This window comes from Ctenopharyngodon idella, chromosome 7, assembly GCF_019924925.1.
Source record: "Ctenopharyngodon idella isolate HZGC_01 chromosome 7, HZGC01, whole genome shotgun sequence".
In the NCBI taxonomy this organism is placed as follows: domain Eukaryota; kingdom Metazoa; phylum Chordata; class Actinopteri; order Cypriniformes; family Xenocyprididae; genus Ctenopharyngodon; species Ctenopharyngodon idella.
This window is the reverse complement of record NC_067226.1, coordinates 26841706-26866035: the sequence shown is the minus strand read 5'-3', so window position 1 is coordinate 26866035 and position 24330 is coordinate 26841706. Positions and strand designations below refer to the sequence as shown.

Below are 24330 nucleotides of genomic sequence, written 5' to 3'. Positions count from 1 at the left end.
TTATTAGTCAATGGTTAAGCATCAGTGAGCAGTTTCATTGCTTTTGAATGTTCTTTATTTCCTTTTTTTGTTATTTAGTTACTTCAAATGAATGTGTAATGTAGTATATTTCTCTGCATGTTTTCTCAGGTACATGACGGATGGGGGATTGAGTCTGTATACGCGGCGATTGAATCGGTTGCCGGATGGAATGGCGATGGTACGGGAAAGTCTGCCGCGTAATGCCTCCACTGGCCAGGGAGATGCCGACAGGTACCCAATTCTTCTTTCTCTCTGCCCTGATCATGATCCACTCTTGTATTCTTTACATACAGTACACAAAATATGGAATCACTTCTACGTTTAAATGTCCTTGTACACTATTTAACTTCAAAAGTAACAACATTTAAATAATAAGTCGATACATCATCAAGCCTTCTTCAAAAATGTGTTTTTGTCTTACACTGATTCACTATGGTAAGCCTATTATAAGTGTTATAAGTATATTTTAGACCAAGCGGGATGGTTTTCACTGGAAATTGTGTACATACGTCACTCGCCCATGCATGTCTCATTATATCTCTAAATAGAGAAAAGTTGCTCCGGCTCCTTTTACGAGTGTATGGTGTGGGAGTGACATAGGTTAGTTGTCATAACGAGCGAGAAAGGTTGACATGAAGCACACTAAATCTCCAACCTACGGGGAGTCACCGGTTTAAAAAAAAACACAGAACAGAGGAGAGTCTGCTGGCAAAAAGAGAACACGACAGAGTTCTTTATAAAACAAGAATCAACATTGGCTTGGCTTTTCGAGGATGGTGAGAACTGAGGGATTTGAAATGTTGTTAAAGTGACGTGGAGATGGCATTTTTATTATTGATCGAAGCACAACCAAAACAATGTTCTTCTGCAAAATGCATGCAGTTTTTTTTTTTTTTAAATAACCTCTAGAGGGCCAAAAGTTACATAGTGTTCCTTTATAGTGTGCATGAAATGTATTATATATCATCCTATTGTGATGTATAACTGAGTGAAACGGCTTCTCGAACAAGACAAACTGTACGGCAGGACTTGAAAAATAATAATATTCAGTAATATAATATATATATATATATAATATATAATATAGTATTATAATACTGTTTTATTATTATTTTACCATTGTATTATTATTAATAATATTATGCTTTATTATTTTTAAAAGGTATAAAAAAAAAATAATATCAGCTTCTGTAGCAGATCATGTTTAACTGTTTTGTCTGAATACAGTCCTATCGCAGCTGCATTGGTTTTATAGGCTGCTCGAGGTCTATATTAAGTTCACTGGGGTAAATCCTGTACTAGAGGTGGCTCTGGTTGTTGATGGCTGATGGCACGCTCCATTACAGAAAAGAAAAGAAAAAGAAATGGGTCTTCTATTGAGTTGAGCTTGCACACACCACTAGCTTTCAAAAGAAAGAAAACAACTGAAATGATGGCTTGTCACCACAGCCCTCTCTGCTGCAGATCTAGGTTGTAGTTTGCGGGTGTAACCCTGCAGAGTGGGTATGACTGCCCCCTTTTAAACTATCATATTTAATTAGCATGTGTATTTATATGTATTTGAGTCATTAGCTGGCAAAAGGACAGATGGGTGCGTGAGCCAGATGAGATGCCACTCATTCTGGTATTACATCACCACATTTAGTCCTTCAGATAGATTGGAAAGTAGGTTTTAGATTGTGGAAAATATTCGGAGATTGTGTTTTTTAATGCTTCCTTTTTTAAATCATATGTGGACTTTCTAGAAATGGAGGTCTAATGCTTTCTGTGTGTGTTTTGTGGGACAGTCTTTTCATTTTACAATGGAATATTGCACATCCAGTGGCAATTCAGTAGGTAATCGCCAGCATTTGACTGTTGCCCAAACAATATTACATACAGTATCTCACAGAAGTGAGTACACCCCTCACATTTTTGTGAATATTTTATTTTATCTTTTCATGTGACAATACTGAAAAAATGACACTTTGCTACAATGTAAAGTAGTGAGTGTACAGCTTGTATAACAGTGTAAATTTGCTGTCCCCTCAAAATAACTCAACACACAGCCATTAATGTCTAAACCGCTGGCCACAAAAGCGAGTACACCCCTAAGTGAAAATGTCCAAATTGGGCCCAATTAGCCATTTTCTCTCCCCGGTGTCATGTGACTCAGTGTTACAAGGTCTCAGGTGTGAATTTGGAGCAGGCGTGTTAAATTTGGTGTTATCGCTCTCACTGTCTCATACTGGTCACTGGAAGTTCAACATGGCACCTCATGGCAAAGAACTCTCTGAGGATCTGAAAAAAAGAATTGTTGCTCTACATAAAGATGGCGTAGGCTATAAGAAGATGGCCAAGACCCTGAAACTGAGCTGCAGCACGGTGACGAAGACCATACAGCGGTTTAACAGGACAGGTTCCACTCAGAACAGGCCTCGCCATGATCGACCAAAGAAGTTGAGTGCACGTGCTCAGCGTCATATCCAGAGGTTGTGTTTGGGAAATAGACGTATGAGTGCTGCCAGCATTGCTGCAGAGGTTGAAGGGGTGGGAGGTCAGCCTGTCAGTGCTCAGACCATACGCCACACACTGCATCAAATTGGTCTGCATGGCTGTCGTCCCAGAAGGAAGCCTCTTCTAAAGATGATGCACAAGAAAGCCCGCAAACAATTTGCTGAAGACAAGCAGACTAAGGACATGGATTACTGGAACCATGTCCTGTGGTCAGATGAGGCCAAGATAAACTTATTTGGTTCAGATGGTGTCAAGCGTGTGTGGCGGCAACCAGGTGAGGAGTACAAAGACAAGTGTGTCTTGCCTACAGTCAAGCATGGTGGTGGGAGTGTCATGGTCTGGGGCTGCATGAGTGCTTCCGGCACTGGGGAGCTACAGTTCATTGAGGGAACCATGAATGAGCAGAGCATGATCCCCTCCCTTCGGAGACTGGGCCACAGGGCAGTATTCCAACATGATAACGACCCCAAACACACCTCCAAGACGACCACTGTCTTGCTAAAGAATGTCTCCAGACCTAAACCCTATTGAGCATCTGTGGGTCATCCTCAAACAGAAGGTGGAGGAGCACAAGGTCTCTATCATCCACCAGCTCTGTGATGTCGTCATGGAGGAGTGGAAGAGGACTCCAGTGGCAACCTGTGAAGCTCTGGTGAACTCTATGCCCAAGAGTGTTAAGGCAGTGCTGGAAAATAATGGTGGCCACACAAAATATTGACACTTTGGGCCCAATTTAGACATTTTCACTTAGGGGTGTACTCACCTTTGTGGCCAGCGGTTTAGACATTAATGGCTGTGTGTTGAGTTATTTTGAGGGGACAGCAAATTTACACTGTTATACAAGCTGTACACTCACTCACTTTACATTGTAGCAAAGTGTCATTTCTTTAGTGTTGTCACATGAAAAGATGTTGTCACAAAAATGTGAGGGGTGTACTCACTTCTGTGAGATACTGTATTTACATGCTTATTTAGATGCAGATGTTATGCCATGTACTGAATTTTGATGAACAAACATTAGCAAGCCATAATAACACCCTGGCAACCACCTATAATGTATCAAATTGGTGAGTTTTGCGCAAGCCTTTTGTTTGATTAACATTAAAAAGCAGGAATATTAGGCTGCTGTCATTTTAAGAGCGAATGCACGGATCTAATATACTAACGCTGTACACATGCGTTTACTTTCTCAACTGTTTACGTTCACTTAAGACATAACTGACTATGTTTACTAGGACACTCGCTATTTTTTGACAATTCTGTGTGAATTTGAAGTAACGCAATTAATATTTAAATGGTCAAGGCTTAAACTTTTGTGACGAAGCAGCGCTGTTTATTTCTGTAGGTTTTTTTTTCTGATTATCTTTGTTGTTTGCAATGCTTTTTTTGTATTACTTGTTTTAGTATGTACAGTATACTTAATGATGCGTGATTTAGTAATCCTTATTTTGCATGTACTGTATGACTTCTTATTGACGAAACACAAATGTGAACACACAACCCAGCCCATCTTTTTTAATTCCCTTCTCTGCACCAGAACAAAAGAGCTTGTTTCCGTTTTAGACCATTTGCATGGATCTGTTAAAAACACATGTTGCTTTCAAATACTATCAAGACTTTTTAGAGACATCGGCTTATTATGTTCCATATAATTAAATTTGATCATTTTACACTAGTTTATTGTTGCCATTGTTTATTATTCAATATTTGGGAGGATACTGGAAAGGGTTTACCAAGATCTTTACCCCATATAGTATACATAAATATATGCACCCTTCACCCACACTATAGTGTGTCTTGTTAGGACTTGACCACAGGACGAGCACATGGGGGAATTCCTCACTATCTTTCCCATCTCTTTATAGTCCCGTCCCCTCGTTTTCTCTCGGCCCCCCTCAGACTCCGCACATCAGAGGAAATGAACAGCACGTTAATGAAATGATATAATATGGGTGTTTCTTGTACCATAAAAAGCCTCCCTCTATTTTGGACGGTTCCCCTCCCTCCTTTTCTGAGAACAAGTCCCCTCCACTGCGCTGAGGATGTTGTGGTTAACCTCCAGGCTCTAAACATCTACGACTGTCTCTGCTGCTCTAAAACTCATCCATCTTTCTCTTTGTTTCTTTCTTTAAGCCAGATCTATTTGTTATCTTCCCCTTTTTGTTCTGCAACCCAGTCATCCTTTCTTATTTCCACCACTCTTTTACCACACACCACATTAGTCTGTTTAGTTTCTTCCCTCAGTGCAGATCAGATCATGGGAGCTTCTCTATGAATGCAAAAACAGAAGTTGTTTTTATCAAATTTATGATATGGGGAAGTATATGTAGTATGGCACAAAGTATTTGGATGTTAAAGCAAGCATGTCATATGGCATTTCTTGCATGAACTGTTTGCACTGGAGAGATACACAGGAGTTTATGTTGATAACTTGATTCAGAGTATTTAAATGGGACTGTATTACATTTTTGTAGCATTTTTGTCACTTATAATGTTGATCAAGTAATTAAGTTTTTCTTGATCATTTTTCATCTCCTCTCTCAGTTAAACAGGCTTTTTGCTACTGTACCTCAAAAGGGATTGTTCATTTCATCCAAAAATGTTTTCATCATTTTGTTTCATTAATGTTTTTCACCATCAATGTTTCCCCCCACCCTCGCATACAATTAAAGTGTCAGTGGAGTCTAGTGTAGAGGTCTTCACGGGTCCATGGGTCCCTATTAAAGGGTTAGCTTACCCAAAAATGAAAATTCTGTCATCAATTACTCACCCTCATGTCGTTCTAAACCCGTAAAACTTTCATTCATCTTCGAAACACAAATGAAGAGATTTTAAATGAAATCTCCTCCTCCATTGAAAGTCCACACAACTTCCACTTTGACGCTTCATAAAATTCATTGAGATTGTAAAACTAATCCATAGGAATTGAAAGAACAGCCTAAATTCAATCTGTTCTTCATATAAAGTGATCAAAAAATTTGGACTAAAATGTACAATTCATATGGATTAGTTTTATGATATTCATGTTTTTCTTCAAACAAAACAATTTGTGAAAATCCATAGGGAAAAATCCTACTTTTTTGACAAAGGATAGTCTACATTATCTGGCAACATAGGTTAAAAACGTAGCTAATGTAAAAGTTACAAAGAAGGATCAGAAAATGAATTTCTTCTGGATAAAATGGATATACTTTTAAATCTACACCTGCCATTTGAAAATATAAAAAGCTAATTCGAAATATTAATAAATAATTTAAAGTCAAAAATGTATCCCTTGAAACTCATCTTTGATCATCAAAATTGCATATTTAAAAGTTTTTTTCCTGTGAAGAAAAATTCTTAATGCCTTAAAATAGCTTGAATGTAACTCTACACCCTTGCCTCATTTAGTATATGCAGATCTATGAATATGCTAATTAGCCCTGCCTCCACTCACTTGTGCCAGCTCAGAGGTCAACTTACTGAGGTAAACGCTGCACGATGGTATCGCTTTTTACAGCGTCGGACACATAACTGTAATTAATATGATTAGCATTTTGCTTGACTGTTATCAAACAGCTAATAATGTGTCGCTAATGTTACACAAACCATGTTCCCGTTTGCCATGTCAGAGTCAGACAGCTGCCTTTTAACAATCAGTATCCTTACAGGTGCTTTGAACCCCTCAGAACTTCAGTAGAGAAAGGCATATAGTTCATCATAACATCAAAATATACATCATACACCTGCTATATTGCTAAATCTTCCTGATTTTTTTGTATCAATGGAAAAATACCAGGATAACCTTCTCTCCCCTGCTTCAGAGCAGTCATAGTTAATGTTATGTTAAAGCCTGCTGGCATGTTGACATGATTGGTTACAAGGTAGTTTGTGACATCAGAAACACCAACGATTTCAAACCACGTTTTTGAAACTGTCTTTAGATCACTGCAGTTTTAAAGACAAAATACTCAGCAATGATGTTGACTCATGAATTTGCACATGGTTTGTCTTAAAGCATATTAAAAACACCACAAAGACATATAAACAACAAAAAAAAAAATTGATTTTCACCACAGGGGGACTATATAATATATAAAGAATACTAAAATAATAGTGGAATAGTGGTACATTGGTACACCTGGTGTGAGTAAAACTCCTGTTTTCCAATATATGGCCCCATCTGGAAATAATAAATGTTGCCATCAGTTAATCAAACAAACAATTTCTCTCTTTTGTTTGTTGCATTCTTGGAGAAGACACTCATACCGCATGATACTCCTCATGATGAGATGATATTATTTACAGCTCAGCTCATTTAATTAACTATGAATCATTACATTATTTTGTAGTTTACTAATGAGGGGAAAACATTTCACAAGTCCCTGGGGTCTCCTGCTTTAAATAACACTTCTTCTGGCAGGAGTGTAGATAAAAGGGAGAGAGATAGCATGAGAGAGGCCCTGGGAATAACACAGCCCTGCTTCTCTGCCACATGTTTGAGTGGAAGAGGCTGAAGGTCAGAGCACTTCAGATGACCCTGTTCTGACCTCTGGACAGGCATTCAAACGACAGACACCAGCCAAAAGACTATCAGCTGGGTCTGAACTGTAGTGTACACTTCTCATACTGTGAGAAGATTGAAGCGTAGGAAAGAGAGAGAGAGACAGACGCGGCTTACATTTTCCTGATGCAGTGGATCACAGATTTGTGATGTTGTACGATCCTTCTTTCCCTTTGTTTGCACAGACTCTCTTCCCTTCCACCATCAGTCTGATCTGTCTGCAGCACACCTGTGCAGCCGTAAGACACCTGGGTAGGAAGGGCCCTCATCTCAGCTCATCTCTCTCATCTGTGTGTGTGTGTGTGTGTGTGTGTGTGTGTGTGTGTGTGTGTGTGTGTTGATGTGGGTGTCCTGGACTGTTTTTTGACTAAGACTAACTGACTGGGGCCTCTGATATACACATGGTGATGTGCTGAGCACTTGCCAGTTTTGTTTTCCGGATGCCGAGAGTTGAAAAATGTTCAACTTTGGGTAAAACACAGTACTTATCGGTGTAAAACACAGTACTTATCGCTGTCACTTTTTACCCAGGCGTCCAATCGCAGTGCCTGGAAATGCTTTGGTGGACATAAGGCCAAAGAGACTTAAAAAATCCTACTGACTCCAAACGTCTGAACGGTAGTGTATTTATTAAAGGACATTTTTAATGATAAGCTTCTACTCACAAAAAAACATTTTCTGATCTGGCCCTGAAAAAGAGGAATTCCTCTTTACCCAAATTTCCTCCTTGCCCGCATCTGTCAAGATTCCCAGTGCCTGAGAAAACCTTTGGCGTTCAAAATGAACACATGCCCTGGAAAAAAAAAGGAATATGGAGCTTTTTGCAGCGTTTAGAAAGCAGAGCAGTGAAGTGAAAGTGATGAATGTCAGGTAGGTGTGCGTTTAGACTTTTGTGCAATACTCAAACTGAATATACCAGAGTTTATTTGCATGTTATCAGTTCTTTTTATAAATAGTAAGAAGAAATAGAGCTGGTAGTAATGTACAGAGATGTACTTCTACGCATATGCTGATAGAGAGATTGTATGAGATACATTCAACAGATGGATCGGCCTCTCTGTTCTTCTCAGTGTAAATTGATACGGCGTAACATAAACTCCACTTATGGGGATCTTCATCGCAGTAGTATTCCATGTGTGTGTGTCGCTGTGTTTATATGCATTAGTCTGCACATTTTAAGTGTGATTACACACACACATTACAGGTAACTGGATCAACATGATGATCATGCTTAAGCATTCAAAGCAGGCAGACCTCATGACAAGATACAGAGAAACGCTAAGCATCTCACATACAGAAATACACATGATTCTTTCAGGCCATGATGAAAGCTCTGTTGCTAAGGAGAGTCGGGCAGATGAGAGACTCTGTGACTGCTTGTGTATATGTGTGGTGGGGGGATGTGAGTGCTAAATTCAACACATATGTGTTTGTGTAGGTGCTGGACTTGAAGTGGTTTGAGCTAGAGAAAGAGAATCATCAAATCATTAAAAACTGATTTGTTCCAAAAATGGATCATATTTTGTACTGGATCTTTTTAATTGCTTGTTCAGAATTGAATCTCTCAACTAACTTTTTTGGGAGTTTATATATCTATACATAAGTAATAGTTCTGTCATTACATTCAAATTTTTTTTACATTCAAATACATTTACTCAAATAAAAACATTACTTGTATGGACTCCTAGACTATGGTCCTAGTCGCTCTTTTCCATGCAGTGAAATTCAATGGAAAAACACCAAAAATATGTTCCACAGGCTATATTTCTAGTCTTCCATAGCCTTGACATGTCATACCTTGCATTACTTATTTGAAAAAATATATTTTTGTTGTAAATTTAAAAGTAATGCGTTACTTTACTAGTTACTTGAAAAAGTAATCTGGTTATGTAACTCACGTTACTTGTAATGCATTACAAACCTGGCACAACACGTCTAGAGGTGCCATTTTTGCATGTAGGAGAACACGAATGACATTTGAGAGGAAGATTCCAATCTGCTCCTCACATGGAGCTCTCAAATGGATTGATAATGCACAAGTCATGTGGAACACCTAAAAAACATAGCAAATATTGTTGAAATATACAAAAAAGCAGGCATTATATTTCTGGAAACATTTTGAAGCGAATATTTAAACGAATCAGCGAATCAGTTCAAATGAACCGTTTCGTTGAACAGATTTGTTCAAATGAATTGGACCAACTAAACCAAAGGCAAAAGAGACCTTTATTTATGAAGCAAATTGGTGAAATAGTACATGTAGGAAGGGGGAAAAACGATAACCACAGACGAAAGAATAGAAACCCTGTTGACCTCTCATCGTTTTGTGGTCAGAGAGAGCTTTGTCATTCTCCTGCCGCAGAGCTGAGCATGGAAAGGTCTGGAATGCCCCAAAATGTTTGGGACGTAACGGTCTTCTTAAAAGCCTGCCAGTTAACCTACTCCACCCCACATACACACACACTTGCCTGGTTTAACCCCGACTCCCTCCTTCCCTGCGCTAAGGTTTATTACATTGGTACCAGATTGTGTGAGGGGGGGTTGAGAAGTGGTTAAAAGCCGTATAATCGACATCTTAATGTATATTTAGCACCACTTTTTAAGCAAGCACAGAATATAAACAAATATCTTGAAGCAAATATCTATATTGCTTATCTTGATTTTTATTTAGTTGTTTTTATGCTAGCTTTTTTTATGCTTTCTTTCAATATTGTTTATTTTATTTTTTATTTATTTTCAGATCATTTGAGGTCTATGGAAAAAATCAAGGAAAAAATGTTTGAAAAAAAAAAAAATATATATATATATATATATATATTTTTTTTTTTTTTTTTTTTTTTTTTCATGAAAATGTACAGCTGCCATTATATTTTGGGACAAGGGGATCATTGTATTTGAAAACCCTTGTTCTAAAATCTGCTGCGCTCAAAGGGCATTTTGGGTAATAAATAGACCCAGACAGAACATGCAGAAATTGTATTTTCTACACGTTTTCTGGGGAAATCTGTGGATTTCTGCAGAATGCATTTAAATATGGTAAAAAGTGTTTACACTCATATTAATAGCTGAAAGCATAATAGCACAATTGTTTAGCAAGCAAACAAACATGCAATGAATAGAGGATAGTGTGTGAGTGATGGCTGGTGTGATTCTAAGCTGAGTTATACAGTTTCTTTGATAACCATCAAGTCTGTTTAAATGATAGATTTGTTTGTGTGTGTGTGCTGAAGTAACTGACGTCACTTCTGCAGGTTTTAGCGGAGAATTGGGTTCTCAGGGGAAACGCAGGCTGTGGTGGGCCGTTGCGGAGGTGCTGTTTAAAGCAGGTCTGCTGGTTAGCCTGCTGTGCTGCTGGAGACAGTAATGGCAGGGTAGTGAGCCAGAGAGAAGCCCTCATTCAAGCTACACTCAAAACGCTGATCTCTAATTAGCATCCTAGACCCAGTAGGGTGGTTCCTGCATGTGCATATGTGTGTGAATGAGGGAGTGTGTGTTTGTGTAAATGTGTGCTGTTTTTTGTCTTTTTGACCTCCATTATCACTGTTTCTTTGTCCTTCTCACGCTCTGTTTGTCTATGTGTCGATGTGTGTGAATGTGAGTGAGCGTTTCTCTGGGTTTCTGATCTATGGCGAATCCAGCGATCTGCAGGGTTAAAACGTCCCTCTCAAGGATCAGATTACCAGAGAGAAACAGACCGAGAGAGAGTGACAGGAGGCAGAGGTTTCAGGCAATACATGGATTGTCGTGCAAGTTAAGAAAGGAGTGAGGAATAAATACAAGAAGGAACTTTTTTCTTTAGTTTTCATTTTGAGCATTTAAGATCATGAGGCATCTTTTTCCTGAAATCAATCTCCTCATTCCCTCCCCGGCTACTGGCAGTCACGGACATCGAGTCAGGTAGAGTGTGTTATGTGTGTATTGTGTGGATTTCAGGAAGAGCAGTGTGTGTTCTTTAATACCTAATTTACAAATCCTTTTTGCAGAGCTAAATAAAATTTGATCTTCCGAAACAAGTCCTTTTAAGTTTATAGGAGGCTGTTTGGGCATCTGTTAAGACTTACTCAAGGCAGATTTTAGTTTAATGGATTTCTTTCAATCAAAGCCAGTCTAAGGGACATCAGTGCTGTGTTTTGAGACTTCACATTTCTGTCTTCTACTCTTTATGTGTCTGCAGTCATGTCAAAGAGAAAGATTACATGATAAAAGCATTTATACTAAACTTTGAGGCTGAGGCGTCAACATGTGTCTATACAGCAAAGAACGAGAAAAGAAAATCGAAAGAAAGTATGTTGTTGCACTCTCATGATGGATGGATGGATGGATAGATAGATAGATAGATAGATGTTGCACTCATGATGGATGGATGGATGGATGGATGATAGATAAATAGATAGATAGATTTCCACTATTCTCACATGCATTTTCTGTCTTCTGTTTGTGACAGATAGGGGTTGAAGGCCATTTGTACCCTTCTGTGACCTGTGTGTTTGAGCTAGTGTGTGTGTTTGTTCATGTTTTCTTTTGTTGTCATAGTACGGTCTGAATGATGGCCACCCAAAAGCGAGGGATGGTGTTAAACACAGCGATCAGTTACTCTGGTTAGCCGCTATGACCTTCATCAGATCCAAAAATGTACAGTCATGTGCAGTATTAAAAGCCTATCATATAGTGTGGGCTTTATATAGCTCTGATGCGGTTCAAAAATCACTGCTAATGCTGTTTTTTTTTTTTTTAAAGATATGTTTCTATATAACATTTCTGCTGATGAACAATACTTAATAACAAGTTCCATAGCATTCATATATCTGGGAAAAAAGGCTCAGAATGTCTAAATGCTTTTTTTTTTTTTTTCTCCTCTCTCTTTCAGTTGGGATGACAGCAGTTCAGTCAGCAGTGGGATCAGTGACGCCATTGATACTGATGACATCAACACCAGCTCCTCCATAAGCTCTTATGCCAACACCCCCGCCGCATCCCGTAAGGCCCTGAACGGACAGGTATGACCCCCACACATTTATTTATTAATACAAACATCACACATGTGCATGCACCTTTGTGTAAAACATAAAATGTTGGATCTCATAAGCATCCTGAAGACCAAACTAATTACTCTGCTATAAAAATCTTACCGAAATGTAGTTTATAGAAAATTGCATTCTACTGATTCTTATGGGTTTGTCATTTCTTCTGGCTTTGTTAGAGATGCAGCTGTACATTGATGTCAAAAGCATGAACTCTCTGGTCCCAGTTGAAACTAGAAACGTCAAGTCCACAGAGAACAATTAAAAAAAAATATTGCAATAATATTTCACACTATTACTGTATTTTTGACCAAAAAAAGTCAGCCTTGGTGAGCATAAGAGACTTCATGTTCAAAAACATTAAAATGTTTTACCTACCCTAAACTTTGCAGTGTAATTGGGCTGCCATTGATCCATACAAAGACACAATTGTTTTCAGCCACTTTCATTAAAATGTTTAATTTCTTGTTTTTTCCTCTGTATAACAGCATTTTTTTTTGTGATCCAACTACATCTTAAACACAAAGAGGTTGTTCTCCTGTGCTCTGTCGGTCCACCCCCTTTCTTTCTTCTCGTGAAACCCCCTTCTCTTTCTGTTTACTTGAACCCAACTCTCACATTCCCCTGCTTAAGACCCTCATAAAGTGCTAAATTGGTGCTGTTGATTCCATAGAAACTTGTGTCAATATTTAAGCCAAAGCAATTGACATGCCACATCGCAATAAAACAGTGGAACACATAAGCGGTTAAGAGCAAATACGTTTGGAGTCAGGACTATAATTTCTCATTATATTGAAATGCTGAGTTTGGTAAGTGTGGGTGGAATGAAAACGTGCAAACTCTAAAACCACCAAATCCTTCTGCCCTGTGCTGTGTGGAAGTTGTGACACATTTGTTGTTTTATTGTTAACATTGTAATAAATTTTGATGTAGAATTATACATGTAATATATTGATAACTGATAACTCAAATCTGAAATTTGGAGCCTAATTACCATATGAAATGTGAGTACTTTCTAATATTGAGATATTCATTATGTTGATTTGGGTATTGTTTTCCGCAGCCTCAGACAGATGCAGAGAAGCATTCAGCAGTCGAACGCAACACTGCTTGGTCCAGTGATGAGGTCAAGAAGTCAGATGGGGGTCTGGATTGTGGCATCAAAATGGATGCGGGTCTGAAGTGGCGGAGGAACCCTTCAGATGTATCGGAGGAGTCCGATAAGAGCAGCTCTGGACGGAAAACCGCACCCATCTCTCAGACCGGCTCTTGGAGGAGGGGCATGAGCGCGCAGGTGGGCGTGACCGCACCGCGGACGAAAAGTACAACCGTAACCACGGGAACTGGCGTGATTAAGACACAAGGTAAGTGTGCTCTTTCCTAGAGTGTTTTGAAAATATTTCAGCTGTAACTGGTCAGTGATGTTCATTTGCGGCTGCACGATTAATCGGAACAAAAGGGTTAGTTCAACCAAAATGAAAATTCTGTCCTTAATTACTCACCCTCATGTCGTTCCACACCCATAAGACTTTTGAAAGAGCAAGAGCAAACCTCTTCCGGAAGCTCAAATGTGCTGCATAACCAATGAGGTTCATTCTCATGTGTTACGCAGCACGTTTGAGCTTCCGGAAGAGGTTTGATCTTGTGCGTTATTCAGATTAGTTTGAGCTTCTGCTTTTGTTTGCTGATCAATGTTTACATGCAAGTAAAAGCCTAAATTAAATCTGTTCATCATAACAAGTGATTGATTCTCTTCAGAAAATTTGGACTAAACCACTCGATTCATATGGATTAGTTTTCTGATCTCTTTATGAAGTTTTTGAAGCGTCAAAGTGGAAGTTACAAAGGCAGTCAATGGAATGAAATCTGACAGCATTCTGTCATCAAAAAAATCTTCATTTGTGTTCTGAAGATGAACTAAAGTCTTGCGGGTTTGGAACGACATGAGGTTGAGTACTTAATGACAGAGTTTTCATTTTGGGGTGAACTAACCCATTAATACGATTTAATCAAACAAATATACGCACTACATGTTTCAGAGTGAATTGCGGCACTTTTAATGTGAGCTGCTCATGATTCAGTGTCTCAGTTCACAATAAATGCTCCACACAAAGTCCATCCATTCATCTGCTCTGAGTTTGAATTGCTTATAACATGCATTTGGGAACACAGCATGCAACAACCAGCTGTTGACAACAAATGAGAAGCTGTGGTTTTTCTGCCAAAATAAAAGCATGAGGGTTTAAATTTTGAAAATGAAGTACTATAATTATTATTATAGTTTGTATTATTATACAGTTGTACAATAAATATTTTTTTCTTAAATATTTTTTTCATTTGCAGTGAAATATTAATAACAATAAATATTGAAATATTATTAACAATATTAAAATTTCATATGTTGTTTAATATTTTCATTTAGTAATCATACAAATCATAATAGAAAAAAATTCTAATAATAATTATTATTATTATTATTTAGTCATATTTAGGTATAATAGGAAATGGCTAAATAAAAACACTGCAAACCTGGAGCTTTTTTTATTTATTTTTTTAATCAGCTATTTTTATCAGTTGTACTGTAAAATACAATTATTATTTTTTTTTATTAAATAATTTTTTATTTTATTTTATTACAGTAGTAATATTTATTATTTTGTTTAATATTTTTTTCATTTAGTAATAATAATAATTGATATATAATCAAAAAACATTTGGCCAAATTGTGCAGCCCAACAAACAAGCACAGCAAACCTCTTTTTTTTTAATAAACACATTCAATTTCCCCCCAAATCACGTAGCCCTAGTTTCATTTAATACACAGTGAAATCCCACACACAGTGTTGACATTATCTGTAAGTTTTATGCATTATCAACTCTTCCAGCTGTAGCGTTCTTTTGTCCAATAGGTAAAACAGATGACGCTAAGGTCTCTGAAAAAGGCCGTATGTCTCCCAGTTCCAACATCGCCCAGCATTCTTCCTCTGAAGCCGGTCGAAGCAGCGGAGACGAAGCCAAGAAAACCCCGGCAGGTCGAGTCCCCACAAGCACATTCGGTTTCAAGAAGTCTAATGGCGTCCACGGCCCAGCCACTGCCGTGACAACCTCCAGCATCACTCTGGTGACAGCGAGCGGTGCCACTATAACCAGCGGCTCTGCCACCCTGGGCAAGATACCCAAGTCCTCTGCCCTTCTGGTTGGAGGGAGAGGGTCGTTAAAAGGGGCTGTGGATGGTTTATTGCCCCCTCAGGAGGATGGCTACCTGTCCCCCAGTGCTCGTTCGACACTGCAGTACCGTAGTCTACCTCGACCCTCCCGCTCCGGAGCCGCGGCCCGCAATGGAAACCGATCATCCACAAGCAGCATCGAGGCAAGCCTGAGTGCCCGAACGCCCGTCCTTACTGCTGTCACGGCCAATAAGACGAGAGATTCTGCCCCTAAAACCAATGGGCATGTAATCCAAGCCAATCAGACGGACAAAGAGAAGGGCGTGACCTCAGAGATGGACAGCCTAAGATCTAGTCCGATTGTTTCGGGAGGAGGGGCGGCAACTATTCCACAGACAGCGAGACAGGGAAACAAGTACAGCGAGGTCTCATCCCCAACATTGCGAAGGTACAAAAAGGGAAGGGGGCCACAGTTTAACAGACCACACAGAATTTCACCCATATAAATCAGAGTTTTCATTGACGCTTCCTCAATTAGTGGCTCTATTCATCTTCTCAGGCCCCACTTACATAGCCAAACATGTGAAAGAAGGAATGAGTTTTTGTAACCTCCTCCAGCTCCATGATTAGGGTCTTTCTGAAGCTGTTTACTTAACCTGCTTTATGAGGGTCATGAATCACAACTGTCCAGGGTGGCTCACGTTTTTTCGCGGCTCATGTTATTGATGAGCAGCATCAATTATTGCTTTTCATCTTTTCCCACTATTTTTAAGGATAGAACCATGCTTTTTTTTCTCTTCATCTTCATGGGTTGAAAGGGACATAGCGGAAATAAAGAGAAATATAGCTTAGCAAGCATCACTTATACTTATTAAACTAGCATATTGCTCATACTTCTGTGTTTAACTCCTGCATGTTTGTGTTATGGATTTGATAAGACTTTTATGGATGATAAAAAGGGGGGGAAAAACCCATAGACTTACACTGAAGGAAAGACCAAGCCATCTAGAGACCTGACAATTATAGATTCTGATACACAACACCATTCAAAATTTATGTTAAAAAAGTATTTTATTAATATCATTGTATTTTTAATAAATTCTCTGTTTCTCTCAGACTTTTTGGAGGTAAGGCTGCCAAGCAAGCCCCAGTCACCACTGCAGAGAGCATGAAAAACTCTGTCGTCATCTCCAACCCCCACGCTACCCTTGGGCACACCCAGTCCTCCGGTGGGCCCTTGGACTCCCCCTCCACAATACCAGGTAGCGGCGGCAGCAGTCCCCTGTACGGGGGTCGCGGCGCCAGCATAGGGGGCAGCGAACAAGCTTCGAGCCCTGGTTCGGTGTACTCAACGGGGACAGGGACCTGGGGAACCACCATAAGCAGCTCTTCGGCTCTCGGGTACCCCTCCGTGAGCAGCATGCACACCAGCAGCGAGTCCATTGACATGTCTGTAGGCAGTGGGCATCACCGTGATGATGTTCACCCTGCACTGATGAGAACCGGTAGTGCCAAGACGGGCATGTCAGAGAGGTGAGTCTGGAAGAGAGTAGGAAAAAGCTAGTAGAGTCTTGTCTGGAAGAATACTTGTTCTGGAATATTGAAATATTGTGATTTATAATTCAAAATTTACAGTTCTAATCTGAATTAGATTTGATTCTGAATTAGAAGCAGTTTTTAAATCTGAAATGTCACATTTGCAGTGCAAAGTTTTAGGGGGTAACCACAATTAAATGTGAGAATTCATCTTCTAAATGATTATTTCCTGTGTGAACGCAATCCAGGAGTCACTCCTGAACTCACACTGGCATAGAGATGGCAATAGAAGAAGAGACATGACAGCTGCAGTGTGTATGTGGTCTTCTAGAATCAGAATTCTAAATTGGAATGCAAATCCAAATTAGAATTCTGATTTTGATTTTGATTCTGATTCGGAATTCCTATTCAGTTCATATTTCCTATTCAGTTCCTATTCAGTTTGTTGAAACACCACATAGAGCGGTGGTTCCACCTTGATATAGGCGGTAGTATTTAAGTGTGATTTTTTTTTTTTTTTTTTTTTTTTTTTTGACCTGGAAAAGTTAGATTTGAAATCAGATTGCAAACCAGGAAATGTATTTCGATTCATATTATGTTCATACTAAGTTATTTGATTGTTGTAATTTGCTGAATTACTGTAAATTATAATTTAGTTCTGGTTTTAATTTATTTTTCTGTTCTGAATATCCACATACACACTGCAAAGTTTTGGGTGTGATAACCCCATTTAAATGCTGTGAATCCCCTAAATTTCCAGTATGTAAATAATACAGGAGTCGGTCATGAAATTTGATATGATTGACATAGTGATAACTATAGAATAGGAGGTGAGGCAACTGTATTTAGCAACAGTGTGTGCATCATCTACAAGAAAAAGATTCTGAATCTGAATCCAAATCAGAATTCTGATTTCAATTCAGATTTTGATTCAGTTCATACTAAGTTAGTTGGTGTTTGTTGGAAAACCCAGTTGATGGATAAACTTTAGACTTACAAATTTAAATTAAACAAGCATCGTTCTATCACAGTGCTCAGAAAAACCTACTTTTTTAAAGTTAGAAGAATGTGATACTGCATTGTGGAAGCCTCTTTGGTTGTCTCTAATTCTGTATTCATCTCTTCTCCAATGATCTCATTTTCTATCAACCCTCTCCTCTCCCCTCTTCATTCCCCAAGTCCCCTCTCCTCTCCCTCTGCGAGTCCTAAATTCAGCCGTAACACATTGCCAAGGAAGCAAGACAGGTAAAATGTCCGATAGCTTCTGGGTCCGCTTCTGCTGCTTTTTAATACTGACATGGCTTTGTGTCTTTGTGTTTGCGTAATTTTATACAGTAGTTTTAACGACTCATCAAAAATCAGAATTGGGGTTTTGTGGCTAGTATGACAAAAAGTGTTAATGAAAAACATTGCTTACCCTAACTTTAAGCACACCCTTATCTTTTTGTCATAACTGCTGGCAATTGTTACTCTAGCCACACCTAGTGGTGAAATCTATAACTTTTCTCAATCAAAGCCAGAGCTCTCATTACAAATATGGTTTGTTTGCAATAATGATAAATGTGACCGCACAGTCAAGATCAGTTTTTATTTGGACACTTATGAGTTCTAGATGAATCAAAGGACAGATCAAAGGATAATCACCTTTAATGGTGCAATTATAATTGAATTAAGCATTATTATCTGTCTGGAAAACCAGCCCTCATGATTAAGTTCCTCTCCCCCTTCGCTGTTTCATTTTATCCGTCTCTCAGCGATTCCTGCAGTGATAGAAGCACGCTTCCCAAGAGGGGACTCAAGTACAGGTGCATTGTGGGAATATGCAGATCCTGCTCACTGTGTTTACTGCATTGACACTCACATTCTCCCTCTTTCTGTTCTCTGATCTCTTGCACATGCTTCCATGTTTTAATATGCAGTATGGCCACAGTTTTATTTTTGAGCACTGTTTTCTGTTGCTGTTTTGATGTGAGCGCATGGCACTTGTCACTTTTTGTATCGTATCACATTATGGAGTACTGTATGTGAATTAGCAGCTTTTTTTTTTTTTTTTTTTTTTGAAAATGTCAGTTTTTCTTTCCACAGTTTTATTACTTTATTTGTCTACAGTATGTAGCCCAAAAATAAAATCATAAAATCATAAAACCCAAACTGTTGCTGTACACATTCAAAAGTTTCAGATTGGTAAGATGTTTTTGAAAAAATCTATTTGAATATATTTTAAATGTAATTTATTTCTGTGATCAAAGCTGAATTTTCAGCATCATTACTCCAGTCTTCAGTGTCACATGATCCTTCAGAAATCATTCTAATATGCTGATTTGCTGCTCAAGAAACATTTTGTATTATTATCAATTGAAAACAGTTGTTCTGTTTAATATTTTTGTGGCGACCTTGAAAAAATCTCAAAATGATCGAATAAAACTCAAAAGAACAGCATTTATTTGAAATAGAAATCCTTTGTAACATTATAAATGTCTTTACTGTCACTTTTGATCAATTTAATGCGTCCTTGCTGAATATATAAGTATTAATTTATTTTATAAAAACTTTTGAACAATAGTGTATTATGGCATAATATTTAAAATACATTACTTTATAATTAGAAACACAAAATGACCTTATATATAATAAAAGTGTCTTTGTTTCCTCTTGCATTGGTCAGGTTTCAGATCACAGTATTTGTAATAGTGACATTTGAATGCCAGTGTCTGATTGGATGATGCTCTTGTCGCAGGTACGCCCCTTCACCACAGCTGCGTCAGGAAGAGGCGCGTGATTGGCTGCGCTCACATTCGGCTGGTGGATTGCAGGACTCAGCCAGTAACTCTCCCTTCTCCACCGGTTCCAGTTTGACGTCACCCTCTGGAACACGATTTAACTTTGCACAACTTGGTAAAATGCATATACTATGAATATATAATTCTTGATATAACATTACTCTGTCAAGATTATTTGACTTAATGTTTCTGAAATGCACTGTATATATGCGTGCCAGTATATCAGAAATGATACAAAAGTAGACTTTACCTAAGTGTGGACTTTTCTTTAAAAATATAAATTAGGTTTATTTTTACTATTATTATTTGTCTTGTCTTATATGATTAAGTGTCATTGTGTGTAATTTACAGGAAGCCCCACAACAGGTGCTCAGATTAACCTGGCCAGTCTGCGCAACAACAGCCTGACCAACCAGGACAACCAGCTGGACAGCCATGGTGATTCCCGTCTGCGCAACTCCTGCATGTCGCTGGACGAGAAGACACGCACCATGAGCAGGTCGGGATCCTTCAGGGACGGGTTTGAGGAAGGTGAGAAAAATAAATAAATGGAGGAGATTAATCTATGTTCTTCACTGCTTTGGAAATGTTGCATTGAGTTAAATACATTCATACTCTTCAACACTTTTCAGTAGTGAACCATCTTGATTTAATTTTTCCATTGCAGTGCATTCTGAGAGTACCATATCCACAAATGATAAATTCAATGCCTTATAATTTGACCAAAACAAAGTATTTTAGAAGGCAGCATGATGGCCATTTGGTAGTCTATGCATCTAGTCTGATGTAGCCAGACCTTCAGACTGATGGCAGAAGGTCTGGACTCCATCGCAGCTTTCATTGGCCAAGGACCGCCCAAGGGGACGTCTGACCGACTTGTAAAGCAACCAATCACAGTTTGTTTTGTTCCACGTCATGTTTACGGAAGTGAAAATGTAAAGTTGATGTCCCTACGATAGCAGACCGGTGTGCAGCTAATAAATTATTCATTTAAGAACGTTGTGCAAGTTTACTGCAACAATGGAGCCGCAAACATCACATACTTTTGAAAATCCAGCATTTAGTTGATCGTGGTAAGCGCTCATTGTCACAGTTGTAAACACAACGGCTTTCTTCTTCCACAAGGAGTTTGGCGTCAAAACGGCTTTGTTTCCAGGCGGACCATTAAAGAACACGACACACACGTCTCCCAGAAATCCTGTAGAATTCAATCAATCAAATGACACTTCGAAACTCCTGAAGTGTTTCCAGTTAAGTGTGCCATATGCATCAGACATTCAGCCAACGGTCTGTGGGTGTGATCTCTGAAGCTGAGACTACTATGCACCCTAATACTTAAAAATGTTGTCTAGGTAGGCAACTCATTCACTGTTGTTCTTGAAGATGATAGAAGGTAGGCTTAAGAATAAGGTAAATATCTGCAACAGCTTGTCAGCTTGAACCCCATGCTGAAATACAGCTCAGACATCTGAATCCAGCATAAGCTCATATGTCTATCCTCAGTCTATTAGACTAAACCAACAGTCTCTGTTCTCTTCTCCACGACTGCTTGCAGTAACAGACTTTGAGTCTTTTTGAATAATCATTGTGTACATAAAGCTTTGTTACATTTTAAGTCTTTTTTTTTCCCCTCTTTTTCCGCTCAGCCCGAACCACCTGTTCACTCGTTTACTTGTTGTGAGCCTTTTCTATAAGAACAGGAAGATGATTGACTAAGACACTTAGGCCATAAACTGGCCCCTGAAGAAAAGTGTGAAGGTGGCACTCGCGGCACAGTAAGCCAGTATTACCCAACTGTGCCTTTTGTGACACTTCTGAAACAAGATACAGGTTTAAAGCCATGCGCATTCTGTTCAGAATCAAAATATGATCTGGTATGTGTGCCACTAACATGGGACTGAACTCTGTGACTCTGAAACATGAGTGTTATAAAAGTCCCTGAGGGGTTATGGGAACTGGTTTAAGAAAGCACCTAATCCACACACAGGAAGTAAAGAAGATACATTTCATATCCTCAGCCCCAGGCAATGGTTATTGTAATTCTTTATCTATCTATCTATCTATCTATCTATCTATCTATCTATCTATCTATCTATCTATCTATCTATCTATCTGTCTGTCTGTCTGTCTGTCTGTCCGTCTGTCATTCTATCTGTCTGTCGTTCTGTCTGTCTGTCTATCTTTCGGTCTGTCTGACGTTCTATCTGTCTGTCGTTCTGTCTGTCTGTCTTTCGGTCTGTCGTTCTGTCTGTCTGTCTGTTTGTCTGTCTGTCTGTCGTTCTGTCTGTTTATCTTTTGGTCTGTCTGTCGTTTTGTCTGTCTGTCTTTCGGTCTGTCTGTCGTTCTGTCTGTCTGTTTGTCTGTCGTTCTGTCTGTCTGTCGTTCTGTCTGTCTATATACCTATTGATCCATCTCTGTCATTCTGTCTGTCATTCTGTCTGTCGTTCTGTCTGTCTGTCTGTCTGTCTGTCTTTCGTTCTGTCTGTCTGTCTGTCGTTCTGTCTGTCTATCTTTTGGTCTGTCTGTCCTTTTGTCTGTCTGTCTTTCGGTCTGTCTGTCATTCTGTCTGTCTGTCTGTTTGTCTGTCGTTCTGTCTGTCTATATACCTATTGATCCATCTCTGTCATTCTGTCTGTCTGTCGTTCTGTCTGTCTATATACCTATTGATCCATCTTGTCTGTCGTTCTATCTGTCTGTCTGTTGTTCTGTCTGTCTGTTTATCTGTCTGTCTGTCTATCTTTCTGTCTGTCTGTCGTTCTGTCTGCCTATCTGTCGTTCTGTCTGTCTATCTGTCTCTCTATATACCGATTAATCCATCCATCTGTCTGTCGTTCTGTCTGTCTGTCGTTCTGTCTGTCTGTCATTCTGTCTGTCTGTCTATCTGTCTGTCTCTGTCTGTTTATCTGTCTGTCTGTGTCTGTCTATCTGTCTGTCTGTCTGTCTATCTTTCTGTCTGTCATTCTGTCTGTCTGTCTGTCTGTGTCTGTCTATCTGTCTGTCGTTCTATCAGTCTATCTATATGTCTGTCTGTCTATATACATATCGATCTATCTGTCTGTCTATCGATTTGTCTCTGTCTGTATATCTGTCCGTCTACCTTTCGATCTGTCTTTCTGTCTGTCTGTCCATCCACTTACCTAAAACATACAAAAAAATCTTTCCCTAAACCATCCTCTCTCTCTCTCTCTCTCTCTCTCTCTCTCTCTCTCTCTCTCACACACTCACACACACTCTCACACACACACACACACACACACACACACACACACACATAAACACACCACTTTCTCAGAACACAGAGGATGTTTTGGTTTTCTGGGTGGTCCTCAGCCGAGCTCTTAAGCGTCGCTGGTCTTTCATTCTCACATCTATAACCCCACCTACATCACGCCCAGCCAGCCGTTTGGCTTTTCCTCAAGGCTGATATGGCATCATCAGGAAGTGCCAAGCAGCCCGTGGGTGGACTGTGTTTGGGCTGATGTCTGTGATTTGTTTGAGAAAAGATTTGAAGTCACACCCCTGAACTCGCATTCACGATCAGCGTTGCAGTCTCTGACTGATGTTATTATTACCCCTGATGAGTCACATCTTGTCGGGGCAGGTGAAAGTTTAATTAGAGGTTTTAGTTGTTAGACAGTGTGTTTGTCTGTGTGTGTTTGTCTGTGTAGGTTAACTGGGGGTTAACATTGCATTTAGGAGATCTGAAAAATGAACATTCATAATTTTTGCTGGATGTAATCTGTCCCGTGTACTTTAAAATCTACAATTTCCATTAAGTATTGTTTTTAGTGTCAACATTTTCTCTGCTGCGTAATATATGATGTACTTACTTTTGATCTGGGTTTTTGTTATGTTGCCTGGTAACAGTTTGTTACCCCCACAACATGGTATAATTGCAACTGTTCATACTAGAATAAGTCTTAATTTCTATAAATGTGTGTTTATCCTTTAGTTCATGGATCGTCCCTCTCACTGGTGTCCAGCACCTCATCTGTCTATTCAACGGTGAGTTTTCAAGCCCTTTCAAAGTTTTTATTAAAACAGCCATTTCAAAATTGTTATTTTTTCTTTCTTTGGTTTATACAAACACCAAATTGTCCAAAATTTTTATGCAAATGTACAAGTTAGATAGATAGATAGATAGATAGATAGATAGATAGATATTTATTCATTATAGGCTCAGTGTACAAGTGTGTATTTCAACCAGTGATTATATAGGATATAAGGCAGAGTGCGCCACACCTCCAAATGGGCGGCTCCATTCACCTGCAGAGATTTTAGCAACAGTTCTCTCTCGGGCACACGTGTAGTGAGTCTTCAGTTCAAATGAGGTTGACTTCAGGAGCAGAGGAGTTTGTTGGTTATGTACGTAGGTTGTAGAGATTTATCTAGAAAGGAACAGATTTACTAAAGTATAAAGACTGGAAAATCATGATGATGGCGACTCTCTCTATGGGGAGAGCTGTGAGTACTTGGGGATACACGGTAGGAACCTTAACTTTTAGATCACTCTCATTCTGTATTTATATATATTTATCTATATATTCTATATTTATATATTTGTGTTGCATATTATTAAAATTCATTCTTAAATAAGTACTAGTAAATAGGAAACCCGTGGTGTGTGATATTGACTTGAAATGTGTATTTGTATCTTGTCGAGTTAAATGATTCTACAGTCTGTATTAATGCTGATCCAGGAACAGATTCAAGCTGATCTTCCTTCTGGTTGTGTTTTATCTGAGGGTGGAGGCTGTAAAGTGTTT

The 24330-nt window shown here is 39.0% G+C and overlaps 1 protein-coding gene across 8 annotated transcripts in view; it reads left to right on the top strand.

The window, feature by feature from the left end:
* Positions 1-24330, top strand: part of nav2a (neuron navigator 2a) — a 217840-nt gene that overhangs the window by 178030 nt on the left and 15480 nt on the right. For 5 of the 8 annotated variants that reach the window (XM_051900031.1, XM_051900028.1, XM_051900029.1 and 2 more), the window contains 10 exons: positions 130-252; positions 11928-12057; positions 13145-13445; positions 14991-15696; positions 16365-16781; positions 17964-18029; positions 18539-18589; positions 19522-19679; positions 19916-20095; positions 23517-23569. In XM_051900031.1, coding sequence (XP_051755991.1) covers positions 130-252; positions 11928-12057; positions 13145-13445; positions 14991-15696; positions 16365-16781; positions 17964-18029; positions 18539-18589; positions 19522-19679; positions 19916-20095; positions 23517-23569 — 2185 coding nt within the window. The remainder of the gene's footprint in view (positions 1-129; positions 253-11927; positions 12058-13144; positions 13446-14990; positions 15697-16364; positions 16782-17963; positions 18030-18538; positions 18590-19521; positions 19680-19915; positions 20096-23516; positions 23570-24330) is intronic. The other 3 variants (XM_051900030.1, XM_051900035.1, XM_051900032.1) reach the window with 2 other exon arrangements.